The 17138-nt window shown below is 43.9% G+C and overlaps 1 protein-coding gene across 1 annotated transcript in view; it reads left to right on the forward strand.

Annotated features, from left to right (window-relative positions):
• The window catches only part of LOC306927484 (F-BAR and double SH3 domains protein 2-like), a 52057-nt gene that overhangs the window by 6072 nt on the left and 28847 nt on the right, over positions 1-17138 (forward strand). Inside the window, exons 3-5 of the mRNA XM_079507245.1 lie at positions 2850-2895; positions 14165-14241; positions 15179-15323. Of these exons, the coding sequence (XP_079363371.1) occupies positions 2850-2895; positions 14165-14241; positions 15179-15323 (268 nt within the window). The remainder of the gene's footprint in view (positions 1-2849; positions 2896-14164; positions 14242-15178; positions 15324-17138) is intronic.

A 17138-nucleotide genomic window follows, 5' to 3' on the forward strand; every position in this document is an offset into this window, starting at 1 on the left:
CATGTGGTTAATGAAAGAGGGGGGAACAAAGTCAAACCCAAGCCAGAGGATTGGGGGAGGGCTGCTTACCGATTTGGTTGGAGAATGGTTGGGCAACATTAGAAATGCAGTCAAATGACAGACAGGGAGGCATTGCAATGAGGTGAGCCCAGGGCAGTGGTTTTCAAAGTGGGATCCGGGGACTCCCAGGGGTCCTTTTTAGAGCAGGGGTCTTCAATGTTTTGCAGGCCAAGGACCCCCTAGCTGAGAGAGATGAAGCAGGGAGTCCAAGGACCCCCACTACATATAATATGAAATGGTTTTTTTCTTCTTTTTTCTTTTTCTTTTTCTTTTAAGATTTCATAGACAGCTAACACAGCTTCATAGTCGTTTTGACAGCACTATTATCAGTGTTATCAGTATTATCACTATTTAACCACTAACCGTCAATATTTGGTAAACTTGACCTTTCACTGTGTACTCTTTTCCCCCTCTACACCAAACCTCTTTGCCGAAAATAGCCAATCTACAAGCTCACAACGGCTCGCATTGCGAGACGTTGTGAGCACAAAGATTTGACGGACCCCCTGTAGTAACTCTGAAAAACCCCTAGGGGTCCTGGACCACCTGTTAAAGACCCCTGCTTTAGGGAGCTTCAGTGGGTCCCCAGCAAAATTAAAAAGCAAGCCCTATTTCACATTTCGGTTATTCGAAAATAGTTGATCTACAATGTCACAACAACGCTTCGTGATACGGCGCGATCTGAGCTTGTAGGTCTGCTATTTAGGGAAAATGTTGACAGATCTTGACAAATTTTGACGTTAAATCTCAATATAATATGAAAATGTTTACTGGTCTAGGCCTAGGGAATGCAGAGAGAAAGGGGAAAAGGAGGCGAGAGGCAGACGGAATGCGAGAGCATGGCACGCAGGCCAGTCCCAACATGATTTAATGACCTGAGACGAATCCTGCTGCACAGAGGTTTATCCTGCTAGGTCACTGACCCGTCTTCGCTTGACTTGGATTATTCTATGTGCAGATGAATGAATCCCTCATGGTATGGCCCTCGTCATCACTGTCACATCCCGCTGACCGCGAGGGGGTCCGTCCACGTTTACGCTCTCACAGTTAACTGTTTAGGCAGACTTTAGAACTGACTGAGTCTTCTAAATCCTAAATGGTTTTCTGAAAAACATATGTTGCTATATCAGTGGTGGTGCTCAAACTTTTTCATGTCAAGGTGGACCCACAAAGTGATATGTATTTGGCCGCCGACCCCCATCTAAAAAAAAGTTCATAAAGTTAACATGTATAACTAAATGCATTTGAAATGTAATAAAACGCTACTTTTCAGGATTCCAATTCAAAAATAGCAAAAAATAAATAGGATTCCAATTCAAAAATAGCAGATCTACAAACTCAAAACGCGTCACATTCATTTACAAAAAAAGTTCAAATACAGAGCTAAGAGGTTTCTTCCCGAATCCCGACAGTATATACCTGTATATGCAATGCGGCCCCCTGGAATGAGTTTGTAAATATAGTGGCCCTCTCTCCATCATCAAAGTTGCCCACCCCTGTGCCAACCTGCTCTTCTATCGAGACATTTCAATCCTGTGGTCGGGTACTAGGACCACTACTGGTTGATGGGAGGTATTGCAAGAAGCTCAAATGGAAATCACTCGCCTTCGCAAACGCTAAAACTCTGTTGTAGCTCAGCAGTGGAAATGTTGGCGATTGCACGTTGGGGCCCGCCGGTTTCGAAACATGGGTAGAACACGAGAGGTAAAGATTGCAGCTTTAAACAACGTTATTTTACCCTGTAGCCGTGAATGAAAAGAAAGGTAAGACAAACATTAACTTTATTGATACCCGGTTCGGGTACAACTAAAGATACGTTTACAAAGACATGTTATTAAAGAAGTGTTATTACAACTTTACTTTTGATTCAAAATATCCATATATGTAGAGTCTGAGTGCAACAGGAAGAGGCAGGCCAAGCCTGGGAGAGGAGAGGAGAGAGAGAGAGAGAGAGATAGAGAGAGGGAGAGAGGGAGAGAGGGAGAGAAAGAACTCTTGTGAAAGAATTCTGGATATTTTTCTTGCTGGCAGGAAAAGATGTAGTTTCTCACAGAAGGACATAAGGGTCGTTGATAGTTTAGTTTCAGGCCCGAGTAGACATCCAGACATCAACGTGGTCTCCTGGGGGAAAACCATTTTTGAAGGAAGATAACAGGATGAAGGGAAGGATGGGGCGATTGCAGCACTGCAACACTCTCCGTGTGATTCATTATATCGACAGGCAAACCTGCTGAGAGCCTGTGGTCTTTTAGGCTTTGTTCAGTTCAGTCTGAAGGTAAATCCGATTTGTTTCTCAAATCTGACCTCTTTCAAATCTGATTGTGCACACACAGTTACTTGCAAGTGATAAGATCGAGTTTGTGTATGTTCAGACATTTGACTTATCTACATCGGTTGCTGTGGTAATGACGCAGCAACACAGGCATGGGTAACGCTTATCTTATACCGTCTTATGCTCTTATGACTGTGTCACTCGCCGAAAACAGCCGATATACAAACTCACGATGCGGCGCATTGTGGCCTGCCGTGAGCTGAGCTCAGTTTGTAAATCGACTATTTTCGTCAATCAACACCACCGCATGAGGAAGTATACTTCTGGCTTTTAGTGACCGAGTGTCCAGACTGAGACCATTTTAAAAAACAAAATCAGATTTGACTTGCATTTCAAACCACAAAGAATGTGGTTCAAATCTGATTTACAAAAGTCCCTTTTCCTGTGATTTATATTTTAATATTCAGACTTGGATCAAACCAATCTGACTCCAATCTGTGCTCCTCTTTTCCTGTAGGACGTTTAGCCAAAAGAAGGCAGCGGTAGAGAGAGACTACGCTCAGGTGAGTAAATGCTTCTCGATCTCTCTCTCTCTCTCTCTCTCGCTCTCTCTCTCTCTCTCTCTCTCTCTTTTCTCACAGTGCTTTTGACGCTAGTGGAGGCCTCTCTTCGGTTCCTGCCTTGTCATTTGCGACTCCAAAAATAGACGTCGTGTTTCGCAGTAGTGCCCCACAAAGACGCCATGTGAGATTCAAGTCTGGGCTAAGGCGATGCCGTTGAGGTCGTGGTCCGTCCGTGGGACGATCATGGTTGGCTCGCGGTTGGATAATTCATGGATGGTGACACGCCACAGGAAGACGCCACATCAGAGGGACGGTGCACGCATTAGTGATCCTCTCTGGCTCGGTTCCTCCTCTCCGTGTTGTTTTTGCCCACAGCTTCCTGGGGATGTCAATTGACTGTCTGAAAAATCCCCCTCTCTTTTGCTTGTTGGCTCTGTTCCGGCTTTGCGTCCCGGTGTGGAATGTCCGCCACCGCTGTGAGAAAGAGAGGGGGCATGCTGCTGGCAATCAGACTTATCCAACCTGTAACCTTATATACGCGCTTGTTTGCACATGTGCGTCTGATCGCTGTCTAGGTTGACTTGAAAAGGGCACTGTAAAATACAAGACACGTGCAGCAATTGGGGGGTGTCACGGGGTGTCATCATCGAAGGCCGCAAATTGATAACCGTCATACTCAACTTAAGGATGCGCGTGCCGTAAAATAAGGTTTATTATACACTTTGTCCAGGTGTAAACAAACCGGATAGGCTGTGCAAATATGCAACACCACACCGATAAAAACAGAGAGTGACGTTTGCGCTTCCTGCCATCCCACCTTTTGGGAAGAATGACCTGTGTGATCCTCGGTACTTGTCGGGTTCTTGCGGTCATGTCACTTTACATTAACTGGGAGGACGTGTAAACACAAATGCAAAATCTAAACGAATGAATGCCATTAACAGACCAGAGACCAGTGCGGTCCTTTAGTTTAAGCAAACTGTCACTGGTATTTCGTTATTGTACTCTAGTTATTAATCACGGATGAAGTTGATACATTTCCTGTCATGTTTCATCACCACCTGAAACGTTCTTACTACACAGGATGCATCAGTATATTTACACACATTTCATGGCACCTACATTCTTGAACCGCGGTCAGCCCGTTTAAAATTATGAGCACATTTGTCAGCTGAATCAACTGTCCAGTGTTCAACTGCAAGTTGAATGTTCAAGGACTGAACTGGATTTTAATTGTTCAATCATGCCTTAATCTCTCCAGCCCAGCTTTTAATAGAATTTAATTTGACATGTGATATTGTTTGTTCTTTATAATCTTTTAATATTCAAGATATTTTGGTGGATTAGTGAAAGAGCAGGCCTACTGTACAGTATATTCCCATTCCGTAGAGAGCTAGTGGAGCATTTGAGTATATTCAAGTTATATTATTTTGTATAGGCTATATTTAGACATATTTGACCTCTTTTGTCTTTTTTTCGTCTTTTTTTTAAGTGCACATGCATGTCCTACCTACTATGGTAATTTAACAGAGCTTTGTCATAAGACGTCTGTCCGATTTTGAGAGTCCTCCTAGACCAACCGTTACTAATGTTTTGACTTATATTAAAAAAAAAAAAGCCTATAAGCTGACAACACGTCACATTTGTGTCACGTTAAGAACTGGTTGTGAGTTTGTTGGGAGCTGCTATTGTTGAAGATTTTCAAGAAAGAAAAAATACTCGCCCCCAAAATAGGGACACCAGGTTGAAAGTGGCCAATAATACGGACACATCAGCCGCATAATTGCGGATACAGACGAAAAAAGTAATAATGGTCGATATGTCAGCCAAACGTCAGGCTGTACTTTATTGGTCACCATGATTCATCACTAGATTAAATTGAAACAGTGACATGGCACTGCTTCTGCAGAGAGTGCCTAGTGATTAGTGAACCTGTATTTGTACTTTTTAGCCCGCAGCACTTGCCGTAGCATTTGCACTAGCCTCGACGACCTTACAGGCGTATGCAAAGGCTAAACTTATGTAATTTACATTGCGAGACATGGTCAAAGCATTTCCGGGGGTCCCCAGCCAAAAACGTTGAGAACCCCTACCATAGTGTATACTCATAGTTTCATTATACTTGTTAGACGGATGTTAGATTCTTTGCTTGCTTATCATCCTTGATGACTATTTCTATGTATTTGATGTATTACCATGTGTTGTTCTTGCTTACTGTAAATCACTCTGGATTAAGAGCGTCTGCTAAATGCCTACATTGTCAATTGTAAATTATTTCTTTTGTATTGTTCAGAGTTTTAATATCATTCTGATGTTTTTAAGTTCAGAATCCATGAAGTACCGATGGAAATGTCTCTGTTCTGTTTACAAGTAAGAGACTATGCGGCTAACTATCCATCAGATAGACAGATATTTAACCAGCCAAGGTTCCTTCAGTCACTGTCCAGCCTTCTGCTCTTCACAGCTGTGTGTTGGTATCCGTTAAGAGGGAAAAGGTCACCCCGGAGTCCAACTATTGTAATCCTGTGTGTGTGTGTGTGTGTGTGTGTGTGTGTGTGTGTGTGTGTGTGTGTGTGTGTGTGTGTGTGTGTGTGTGTGCGTGTGCGTGTGTGGGGGGGGGGGGGGACGCGCGCGTCCAAAGCTCTGAAAGACTCTGTTGTGATTTAAGGAGACCATCATGGTCTCAAGAGTCTCCATCTAAACCAAGGGGTGGTGGGTGAGGATCGGCTGAGTCGCGCGGAGAACATATGTCAACACCAGGCCACGTATTACACATACATTCTGATGTTTATCACAGACACAGCGAAATATATACAGTAAGAACAGTGGATCTATGACGTCCCTAGCAGATTATGGAAACAAAGATGTATCTCATATCATTTCGTACATACAGTCAGTGTCTCTGATACAGGAGTGGACAGTCATCATATCATTGGTATCAAGTGTTTCGCCACTGAGTCAAACAGCTAAGGTCATAAATCATTCATGACAGACCCCACTGCCACGAACCATGATCAAACAATGTTCTATCAATTCTAATCTAATTTATAGGATGCTGTCAATTATGTTTGTACAAGGCCAGAGTGGGAACACAAATCAGGACGAGAATGTAAAAGACATCACAGGCTCCATCTCGCGCCAGGAGCCCTATTTTCTTCATTTGGGGAATTAGTATTGTGTAAGAAATGCTATCTTGTGCCACCACCTAAATCCTTAAAACACCTCCGCTACCCATTACATTATGCATAGGTGTGGTTTGGGCGTTACGCAAATTAAACCAATCTGTGTGCCAGGTGCCATTGCCTTTAAGAGATCTATTATCCATAATCCATTATGCCCTGGATCTTGCCTTGTAGAAGAGCAATGTGTGTTGCCTTGGAATACATTTATATCAGATACAGAGGGTTGTTAAGTGTGTCCAGTATCTGACTCTCAGCCATCTACTCTACCAACACAGCCAAGTTGTGCAGCTCCACTCCCCACTTTTCATGTACCTCACTTGGTGAGGATTGGTCTATAGAAAAAAACAACAGTGGAAGTTTTCACATTGTGTAATATGAGTCAACAAATGTGAAATTGCATTTGTCTCTTATTAGAGGCTGGAAAAGAAAAACACGTTTCCAATGGATTGTAAAATAATTTATAATTTAATAATAATGTGTCATAATAATTTAATTATGACACAATATACTTGACACTAATAAATTATTTAAAACAAAATATTTGTATGATTGTGTAATATGTTTTTTTTATTATTAGACTCTGTTTTATCCATAGCCTGCTTTCGGTTAAACTTTCCAATCAATCGGTGCTTTCAACAGCATTATAATAAAGCAACAATAATGTAACTTTGACATGTCCGTGTAGGATGATCCATCTCAAGCCAATTTACAGTCTGCTAATTGATTTTCATACCATACTGAAATTAATGGAAGCAAATGGCTTTCTTGGAAGAAAAAAACTAAGCATGGTATGCTTTGGAAAATGGTCTGCAGTCAGTGTAGTGTTGCCAAGTATACCTCGAGTCTGCGCCAGTGGGCTACATGCCAGAACTCTGATATGGTCCTTTAATTTGTTATAAAGGCTTGCTGGACTAGGTCATTGCCAGAGCATCATTGTAGATCGGGTCGGCTCCATTTACAAATGTCAGTGATGTCACTGGGACATCTCCTAGCTGAAGATGAATGGGCTACAACACCGGCTCAGTTGTTTAATGACCATTGGCATTGCAAATGGAGTTATTTGAGGTGACCACCGGTGGACGCTACGTCTGACCACATGGGTCATACTGTTGTCTCCTGTTCGATTCTGGCTGGAGGCTTGTGTTGAACCCCCCCCCCCCCCTCTCTTCCCACAGTTTCCTGTCTCCCTACTATTCCATTTAAATAAAGCCATAAACCTGAATGTCAATCATTTCAGGAGGTAAGAGAGCCGTCTGGTCTGTCCCCTGCCGGGTGTTGGTGAACCAACGGACATAGTTTACCTTTTTTTTAAGTGGACTGAAATGTGTTTTTGAGACAGTGGTATTGTGGTCTGGATTTTTGTTATCCATTAGCTATTGCCAGAATAACAAATCTAAAAAAATGCTTTCCTGCCAAACATAATCTATAAATGAAAGCAGAATCAAAATAGTTTCAATTGTATAGTGGATGATAATACTTCGGTACCAGTTTACCAGCCATCTCCAGGACGGGATGCTATCCATGATTTTGGTGAAGTGTGCCAACTGTTTGGTGGGTAATATTATACCTATCAGAGTATACAAACCAGTGTATAGTTAAAAGGGGCTTAAGCATTTATTGTGGCAATGTTACAGGTAATGGCATGATCAAACATGACGTTGATGGACATGATGAATTGATTCACTCATACTGTTGATACATTCTTCATATTCATCACTCCAATATTCACTGTTGTTGTGTTGTGCAGTGTCATTCATTGATATTCACGGTATATGTATTGCTCGATTCTACATCATTCAATCATTCATATAATGTGCATGTCTTGGGTAAGCAGCTCAGTATATGTTATTATTATCTTTATTTATTGGTCTTACCTGTTTCCTCTCCTGGGTTTCATTCTTCCTGTATTTCCCTGCAGGGATCAATAAAGGTTGATCTAATCTTATATTATATAGTCCACCAGTCATTTATATAGTCCATGCACTAATCAGTGTGCCGGCCGTTGAAACAAAGCGGGTCAATCAGGCTCTGAAATGAATCACTTCTTTCACTTTGATCCCCCCCCCCCCCCCCCCACTGCCCTCCCCCAAATCTGCTTCTTCTTCTCCTGCTCTCTTTCTCTTTACACCTGCAAGCCGCCTTGGCCGTTACCCGATTGATATTCAAATCACAGAAAGTGATAAAATGTCCCCCTCTGTGCGTCTCTTCCTCCACCATCCTCCCCTCTGTCTCACCCTCCCTCCCTCCTCGCCATTAAGGCATGTCCGCTCTCCTAGATCAGTCGGCCATTCTCTCTGCTAGACTCTCTCCCACAATGGCCGGGCTTGTGGTGGGTCTGGGCCTTTGGCATCCAGGCTCAACCGAGACCAATGGGCTCAGAGGTTTAGGCCAAGAGTAGTGCACCAGGACAGGATAAAGAAACGATAGATGAACTCATTTACTTACGAGTTCAACTAAACCGATCCCTTCACTCAACTTGCTGATGCCAGAATGCAAATCCATTCTGTTGAAACTATTCTGTTGGGGGGGGGGGCACGCCACCAAATATTGAAGTTTAAGGAAATGCATTAACGAAAAGAAGAATGCATGAGACGATGAACAAAACGAATAATGGACAGAAATTGAAGATGACCCACGGGAAACTCATCGGGAAACTTAGGCCGAAGTGCGGAGGCTTCAGGGATCCGCCGTGGCTCCTGGGCACAACAAACACCCCCCCCCCCCCCCCCCGGTTCCGTCCCGTCCCGTCAGGGTGGGACCTGTAAAAAAGGAGAAGTTAGAGAGGGAGTAGGATGAGAATTAGGGTGGGGGGGAGCGGTGACGAAAGTGAGAACGGAGGGAGAACCGTGGGTTAGATGGGCCTTTATTTATGGGTGGAGGAACAGGGAAATTCCCGGTTTCCCCTTGCTTTAATATTTCTTTAGGGATGCTCTTCAGTATAAAAGTGATGGTATTAGGGCTTGTTTGTTTGTGTGTGCCTCGACAGAGCGGGGCGGTAGAGTATCTGCTATCTGCTTGCCGGTTATGGTGGGCCGGTCTGGGCCAAATGTCAGAAATAGGTTTCAGGGCCGAAACCTATTTCCCCTCATTTTCCAGATTTCTGCTCCAAATGATGGTTTTACACTTCCACCAGTGTCTGCGGATGTTAGTCCTTCCACCACTTAATGCAGGTCCTAAACGACATAACTGGAATATGACTGGCTGGATTGGTTAGAATTTACTGTGCACCTTCATGCTCTCTGGGGGATGAACCTTGCATCTAATGTAACTCTTGTGGTTTTGGGTGGGTGTGAATAAGTGAATTAGATGATACTTTACTTCACTGTATAGTATAGTCATACCTAGGGTGGCCAAATATTCAGCTCCTCAAACTGGGACCCTTAAGTCAATGTGCACGTTTGTCGTGCACACACACAACCATTCATCCACGTTCATGCACGCACACATGCATAGTTAAGCACCATCGGTGTTGCATAGGCAACGATTGACATACATCAGACTCAACGTTGAATTCAGACACGCAATGCATTTGATTGTGTTTTCTGATTGGTTAGGTGAGCATGTTTGTTTACATGTACGAACATGATAAACGTCTATGCAACAATGGAAATCAACTATTATTATTTTAATGCTGGTGAAATCTGGGACAATTTCGTAGTTAATGTTGAAAACCGGGACAATTAGTGTTTTAGAGATATTTTTGGGGACTCGGGACACGCAGCTTGAAAGCTGGACAAACTGGGACGCCTGGTCACCCTAATCATACCCCAACCAAACCACTGCATGTTGTGCCTGCATGAAGGCGTTGAAAATGGATATACCGGTAATCTACTCAGCTGGAGCTCAACTTTGACCATAGTATTATATATATGTTAAAGGTTAGTGAGTATTTTGAGCTCTGGTTTCATTTGGTATTATTTACATTACTTACGTCCAGGGTATTTTGATATTCTCAGTTTTCTCAGTTGGTATGGACCTGGCTGCTGGCTGCTGCTTCTGTGTTGAAATGGAGTTTACAGAGACCACTCCAAAAACACCATTAGTAGAAGATTCCACAGAAATGAAAACATTGCTGCATTAACCTTTTAGTATGATTAAATATTCACAGTTGTATTGATTTTCATTTTCTATTACATTTACTTATACTTCAACAACACAATACAAATGATTACAAAAGTTGTCGACACTTTGCCCCACTTTTGTTGTCATTCGGCAAAACATAGATTTGGCTTTAAGGTAGCTCTATCTTTCGACAATATAGATTCTAACTAGATTTTCAGACCTGAAATATAATCCTGTATTATGCTGATCAGAGCCATGGTCACAGAGTCATGGCCATTTGTTGAAGTGTTAAGCACTGCTGTAACACAATGTAGGTTTTAAACAGTGGCCATTCTCAATGCAAGGCCCCTGAACAGTGATTGTGCCAACTTTGGTGCGGACTGGAGCATCGGTGCACCTATGGCCCTTTGGGGCCTCTGGGTGTGACTGTTGTCATGGCAGAGCGCTGCTGAACACACTGGTTTGTGCCAAGTTTAGTGTCGATCGGAGTAATGTTGTGCCATTGGCCCCTGGGGGCCACGCAATGGCCCCTGGTGTGGCTATTCTTATGGCAGGCCCCTAGACAGTGCTTTTGTGCCAGGTTTGGTGCGCTTTCTTGGAGCAACCAGTGACCCTGTTGTGTTTATGGCAGATCCCTGTAGAGGTGTTTGTGCCAAGTTTGGTGCGGATCGGAGCAACGGTGTGCCTCTGGGTGTTGCGTTTGTGACGTACACGGTCCACTGTGAATTTAGAACAAATTGTAATAGTTTTATGTAGGTTCTTTCCTCTAATAAGACCAGGCAATGGCATAGCAAGTTGGGTTAGTAGCTTTGAGTATGCCTCACAGTTGCATTAGCTCAGGTTTTCTGTCAATCTGTCACTTTATTTTTGTAAAGGCAGAATATCTCAACATACCAAAGTATACACTGAAAAACGCCAGAAATATTTCTCCCCTCTTTTTTTTCTTCTCTCCTGCTGTTTACTCTTCCCTTCTATTTCAGCTCCTCAAAGGCTAACCTCACTGCTGGCAGGGAGGAGGAACCTAATATATATCTCCGGGGGAGAATGTGGTCAAAATAAATTACTTTTTTTCTTTCCTCCAAAAATGAGCCTACCTCAGCTTAAAAACACAGCAAGCAAGCTGGCCAGTACACTATGCGCTTGGTAACAGGTGAATGAGTCAGCTGAGTGCTGAATCCCATCCAAATTTAGATTATGTGGTGGACATCAGGTGGTGCATGGGGGCCTATTATATATACCGTATATAGCAGACCCATAAGATCACAATGCGTTGTGATGCATTGTGTTATGAGCTTGTAGATCTGCTAATGTGTCTATCGTCATTTTTAAAGCCCTCTCTCAATAGGTGGAAGAGTTAGGGGGCGCCTGGCATGGACACGTTCGAGAACCCCTGCCCGCCCCTGCCCGCTCCAATGCATTTGAGCGGTCTCTTTAGAGCCAGAGATTTGACTCATTGCATTGTTTTAGGGCCCAGTTTTATAGCCTCTGAGTAAAGAGAAATGGTGGCATCTTATGGCAGCAGTATGAGGACGACATTTGAAAATTGGTGAAGTGGTCCTTCTTTAGACAAGTGTCTATCCCACTCCCTTTAAGAGAAGGTGCATTTGTGCTTTTTTTCTAGATTGGTTGGAGGAGACACAAACAATTCTTTTCTGAGGAAATGTGAAGGTGTCTAGCAGTATTAATAATGTGAGACACAGACACTTGCATCACATCTTGAAGTAGCCTAATCCGTGGTCCGTGATTGGCCAGTGCACTTGTGCAAGGACGTGCTGTGATTGGCCAGTAGCCACTTTGAGTGGCATTCGGGGCAAACGCTCTCGCCAGAACGTGATTTACTCTTCTGTCCATATCGGGTCGCAACTCCAACGGAGCTGAGTCGGCTAAGCGAAGGTCGCAACGTTCGACACGGCAACTTTAGCTCGGCGGTGTCCCGTGGCTCAAGTTCGCTTGAGACGGCGCCCCTCCGTCGCGGTCACTGTACTTTATCCCCTTGTACTAGTAGGAGGGGGGCGGGGCCATTTACTCAAACCTGCGACGGTTGCGACCATGCTCGCAGTAAATACATTCCCCAGCCATGATGTATAAGTACACCCCCTGGACCTGATTGCATGTTACAGGAACTTAGCCCTGATCCAAACCTTGATGCTTAGTGCAGTAGGGAGCCATTTGCCGCTTGGAATGACCCAGCCAGGGAATTGAACCCCAACCTCCCAATCTCAGGGCGGACACTCTAACCACAAGGCCACTGAGCTGTCCATATCCATATCTTGACTTAATCTTGACATATGTCCATATCTTGACTTAATCACTAGCTCATTTTCTCAGTTATGTTCTCCTTTATTTAAACCACTAATTCAAACATGACAGAGACATCTGTCCCCCGCACGTCCTTGTGTCAGAGCCCATGCTCTATGACGAGCAGAAACTGATAAGGAAAACCAGGAGGAAATTGGTTCATTTGAAGATATCAGCATTAAAGTGTAGGCTACTACTAATTGAAATGAATGTATCTATTTTTCTCTCCCCTTCTCTGTACCTTCCTTTCTCCTCAACGCTTGCTCTGTGCAAAGAAATGTCATCCACCATGATGAACATGACTCATGAGTTATTGTGCTGAATTCTTAATGAAACGGGTGGACCAGGTGGCCGTAATGCTGGTCAGAATGAAACGGGTGGACCAGGTGGCCGTAATGCTGGTCAGCATGCACATTGAAACGGGTGGACCAGGTGGCCGTAATGCTGGTCAGAATGCACATTGAAACGGGTGGACCAGGTGGCCGTAATGCTGGTCAGAATGAAACGGGTGGACCAGGTGGCCGTAATGCTGGTCAGAATGAAACGGGTGGACCAGGTGGCCGTAATGCTGGTCAGAATGAAACGGGTGGACCAGGTGGCCGTAATGCTGGTCAGAATGCACATTGAAACGGGTGGACCAGGTGGCCGTAATGCTGGTCAGAATGAAACGGGTGGACCAGGTGGCCGTAATGCTGGTCAGAATGAAACGGGTGGACCAGGTGGCCGTAATGCTGGTCAGAATGAAACGGGTGGACCAGGTGGCCGTAATGCTGGTCAGAATGCACATTGAAACGGGTGGACCAGGTGGCCGTAATGCTGGTCAGAATGAAACGGGTGGACCAGGTGGCCGTAATGCTGGTCAGAATGAAACGGGTGGACCAGGTGGCCGTAATGCTGGTCAGAATGCACATTGAAACGGGTGGACCAGGTGGCCGTAATGCTGGTCAGAATGCACATTGAAACGGGTGGACCAGGTGGCCGTAATGCTGGTCAGAATGCACATCCTGTAGCCTAATTTCTCCTCATCCCCAAGATGCATCTGTGAGATCTTGACAAATCAACATAATAATCACATGCTCAATCTCAGTTAGGCTATTTTTGAGGGGCACTAGCACGGCATGGCTTTCCAAAATTACATCATATGTCAGCCAAATCTATGGACTTTTAATGTTTAAACCACGTAGTAATGTGTGCTCCGTGCGTCAGTAGCCCTGAATAGATGATGAACTGTTCCTGTGTCTAAATAGTAAGGAAATATCTGCATTAGTTATGTGCAAGTTGGAGCTGGTCTAAAGTACAATCTCTTCTCTCTGTGTTTTATATAGAATGCCCCGCACCACAGCTCATTTTAAGACCAACACGCCCATGGACGCTAGATGGGCACAAAATTATTTTGTATCTAAACAACGTGGGCACTGGGCGTGAAAATTGCCACTGCATTGGTTTGGAGAATATCAATGATAACTGCAATGCCCTGGGGCCCTTAATGTTTCTTTTCTTTCTTTTTCTAGAACAAACCGAAAGCGTAGCATGTGTTTCCATGTGTTGTGATTTACCAGCTGTCCTGTGGTTCATAGGCCATGGACGCCAGGTCACAGACTTCTAAGCAGTTTTATCTCTGAAGATGAGACATGGGACATAGGCCATGGCCTCAGAGGTCAAAGTTCATCGCTTCTCTTTTTCTTTTTTTCCTTCACTTATACCCCCCCCCCCCCACCCCCCCACAGGCTCTTCAGAAGTTGGCCAATCAGTATCTAAAAAGGGAATGGCCAGACAGCCTATCAGAGGATCAAGCAGATCACAGGTAAAACAAATCTAAATATGTATGGCGTCTTGTTCTAGTTGACATGCATTTCATGTCAAAACCTATGACCCACTGTGTATGTTTATGGACTATTTTATGATATGGCATATTTCATGTCCCTAGCCTAGAGTATTAAATTGAAGGGGCTGTGAATGATGTAATAATCATAATAGAAAGGTTTGTTGTGTTGCTATGTTCTGATATAAATCATAGGCATATTGTGTTAGTTCAGCAACAGGGGCGTCTCCCCATCTCTCCAGCGTGAACAGAAAATAAATTTTCAGGTTGGGATTATCAATTTGATCCAGTCAGGAGAAAAAGCATCAGCTTCACTTTTTATAGTATTCCAGTTTAAAATTTGTCTGCAAATAATTAGAATTTGAATAGTTTTAATAATTTCCAATTTCAATGGTTTATCCTGTATCCCTGATCAGGTATCCTGACCCGTTACTACAGAGCTGGAGAGACTAGGGAGATCTCTGTTACTGAACAAACACTAACAATGTAACAATGATTGACATCAAAATATAGAGCTAATTACCACCTCTTCTCCCTTCCTGGCTGTCTTCCTCGGTTCCATTATATGAATGACCATTATTGAAGCAAATAGAACGTCAGTCTACACTAGTGTACTCTACTGTCTGAGGAAGATTATTTTTGTTGGCCAGTGAGTGAAATAAACCTCTCTCTCTCTCTCTCTCTCTGTGTGTGTGTGTGTGTGTGTGTGTGTGTGTGTGTGTGTGTGTGTGTGTGTGTGTGTGTGTGTGTGTGTGTGTGTGTGTGTGTGTGTGTGTGTGTGTGTGTGTGTGTGTGTGTGTGTGTGTGTGTGTGTGTGTGTGTGTGTGTGTGTGTGTGTGTGTGTGTGTGTGTGTGTGTGTGTGTGTGTGTGTGTGTGTGTGTGTGTGTGTGTGTGTGCGTCCGTATTGTGTTTGAACAGCAACATTTATTGCGTGTGGAAGGCCTACTTAGAGGGCACAGTCCAGGTGACTCAGTCCAGGATCAGTGCGTGTGACAACTACAAGACCCAGGTCGCCGACCCCGTCAAGACGGCCCGGCTTCAGAAGGAGCTGCAGCTACGGAAGGTAGCTAACCAGATGGAACCAAATGGATATTTGTTTCCATTTGTACAATCTCAGAGATATGGTAATCCTTAAAATGAAAAAAACGAAAAACAAAAATGGTTGAGAACCACCGGTATTGGTTCACACATTGGTTCCCAACCTGTTTATACTGAAGTACCACCTCAGAAAATATCTGGCTCTCCAAGTACCACCATAATAACTGATGTTAAAATACAGGAGCGTCAGCGGATACCTGCCCCTTTTGTTCCATTCCTAAGCCAATAGTGCTGCTGCTCTGACAAAACTCTGTCTAATCACTAATCACTGTCAGCACTAATGTGATGAATCCGTTCTCAAATCTTCTATTAACAGTTTAGAGGCCCCAGACGGAGATCACGTCAAGTTCAAGTTCATGGTCAAGTGCCCCAGACGGAGATTGATAAATGGGACGGAGATTAATGATATCAAAACCGATCGCATCGCTCCACAGCCTAGGAGTGCTTGTTGCCCAATCCTCAGTGTTGCACAACAGTGACACGTCATCGAAAATGTTCCCTGCCTGTTTAGCGGACGAAAACGAAAATCTTAAAACGTTCATAACTCGCGATCTAAATCATCCCGTCTAATTATGAAAAAAGATCCTGCGTTAGACGGCGCTCCGCGGTCCAGTCGCTAGTCGCGATAGATTTATTCTTACCTCCCGTTGTTGTCGATCGACTCTAGAGTGGTGTGGCTATTGTTAGCTGCTACACAGACATTCACAACAACTTCCGGTGCGCCGGTAAAAGTGGTCCGGGCGCTATAAATGATGGGCACATTTTAAGAATGGATTAAATAGGTCCGGGCCCTCAAGGTGTTAACGGCTAGGTGTGCTGTCATGCCCATTTCAGCATGGCTGGATAGGGTATTTCAACCAATTGCTTGGTCAGAAGAACTACCTGTAGTAATATAAATATTTCATTCCACTTTTGTCCTTTTTCTTCTTTTTGGGCGACTCCTCTGCGTACCACCAGAGGGGGGCTCAAGTACCACTAGTGGTACTAGTACCAGTGGTTGGGAACCTCTGCTGATGTGAAGTCCACATACCAGCTCTAACTGTGTGATGAAAGAAACGGTTCCAAATGCGATGGAACCGATTCATGGTTCCTTAATGTTGGATCCAGTACCTCCGTTTGTCCTACGTTTCCGGATCCCAATTACCCCAACTGGAAATAGCCGAACTTGTTGAATTGGCTATTTTCACAACACCGGGGCGCAACTAAGTAGGCTATGAATATGGCATATAAAATTCAAACCCAAACTGTTTGCACGTTCATACAGCCGTACCCAAAGCAATGTAGAATCATCTGGGGGCAGCAGGGCAGGGTTGCATGCGCTGCGTCTTAAGGTCTGAAAGTGCATTGCCCTTAAAATGTTGAGTTGGGAGTGGGACCAGGGCATGTTCTCTGGTTACTTACAGCCACGTTCCACTGCCTTCAGTGCCCACAATGTAGCTTTTGTCCTCCCTCTCCCCCCTTCACCTCTGGAAGGCGCTGTCATCGTGGCTTTAATGTCAGACGACATCCCGTAATAGAATTACTCTGATCTTACCTGATCTATAGCAACCGTGGGGATTCCTTTGTTTAAAGCAGCAATTCGGGACTTTATTTTATTTTATGGGTCTTTAATTGGTTTTGACATTTTAATCTTCGGTGTTTCAAAATGTGCAACTGATTATGCACACATGAACACATTTCAGAGCAATATGACAACTAACTATGTATCATCAATAAATGTTTACAATTGCAGTTAAATTAACGCTAATAATGTTACTGTGTAACATAAGATAATCTTTAG

This window comes from Electrona antarctica (genome assembly GCF_951216825.1).
Source record: "Electrona antarctica genome assembly, chromosome: 8".
NCBI lineage: Eukaryota > Metazoa > Chordata > Actinopteri > Myctophiformes > Myctophidae > Electrona > Electrona antarctica.